This window comes from Aplysia californica, unplaced genomic scaffold, assembly GCF_000002075.1.
Source record: "Aplysia californica isolate F4 #8 unplaced genomic scaffold, AplCal3.0 scaffold00162, whole genome shotgun sequence".
Taxonomy (NCBI): domain Eukaryota; kingdom Metazoa; phylum Mollusca; class Gastropoda; order Aplysiida; family Aplysiidae; genus Aplysia; species Aplysia californica.
The window spans coordinates 1,084,034-1,085,051 of record NW_004797432.1 but is presented as its reverse complement, the minus strand read 5'-3'; the positions used below and the strand labels follow the sequence as shown (position 1 = coordinate 1,085,051).

At 44.8% G+C, this 1,018-nt stretch overlaps 1 protein-coding gene across 1 annotated transcript in view; it reads left to right on the top strand.

Moving 5' to 3' along the window:
* Positions 1 to 1,018, top strand: part of LOC101853234 (transmembrane channel-like protein 7) — a gene marked incomplete in the record, with an annotated part of 17,550 nt that overhangs the window by 10,801 nt on the left and 5,731 nt on the right. The window contains 1 exon segment of the mRNA XM_013082157.2: positions 652 to 926. Coding sequence (XP_012937611.2) covers positions 652 to 926 — 275 coding nt within the window.

Below are 1,018 nucleotides of genomic sequence, written 5' to 3'. Positions count from 1 at the left end.
GTGGGGGGGGCTTGTTTACCCATTATTTATGCTTACAAGGGAGCTTCAAAGTGGTGCATTAAAGAAGAAGGCGAATAAAAGTAATAAATTTTAACCGAGCTGCAAAATGATATGAAACCGCAACATTTATCCTTCTCAAAGTGGCGAGCCAGTCATGCGGTGCGGTCAATGCAAAGAAAACATAGGGACTGAAATGGGACCGAGCATTATGTCGAGATACCCGAGAATTCGTGATTTTCGTGTTCGAGATTCGTGAACTCTTCTGTATATCGCATTGTGCCATATCATGTCACATATATCATACTATTCCATATTATATTATAATGTTGTATATGTCACACTATTCTATTTATGTATCTACACTATTCCATCATGTATGTATCATATATCAGACTGTACCATTTTATATCAAACATGTTTTATGTATCACAGTATTTGACGTTGTATGTATCCTTTCATGCGTAATATCTTCGACCTGTTTTTCTCCTCTTCATTCCCTTCGCTTATTTCTTTACCTTCCTGTATCCTTTCTGGTCTCCCTCCCCATCCCCTACCCACCACACGCACTCACACCTCCCCTTTTCTTTCTCACATCCCAAAAAAGTAGATATTAAATAACCAATCAAACAATCCCACTTTATCATCTCCAAGCTGGGTTACGACGACTTCGACGTCCCCGGTCTCATCCTTGACCTGGTCTACGGCCAATCGCTGCTCTGGCTGGGCCTTTACTCCGCCCCCTTCCTGTCGGCGGTGGGCGTGGTCAAACAGACGGTGCTCTTCTACTTCCACTACGGCTTGGCTCGTGCGTGCTGCGTCCCGCCCAGAAGGGTGTTCCGAGCGTCTAGATCCGGGACCTTCTTCCTGTTTGTTCTGTTGGTTTCTCTGTTGGCGTGTCTTGTGCCTATGACATATTCTATACTCATGTGAGTTGTTGGAAGGAATGGGATGTGTGGTGTTGCAAGGGAAAGATTTTAAAGGGTGTGGGAGGGGGGGAATGACGGGGTTTGTGGTTGGG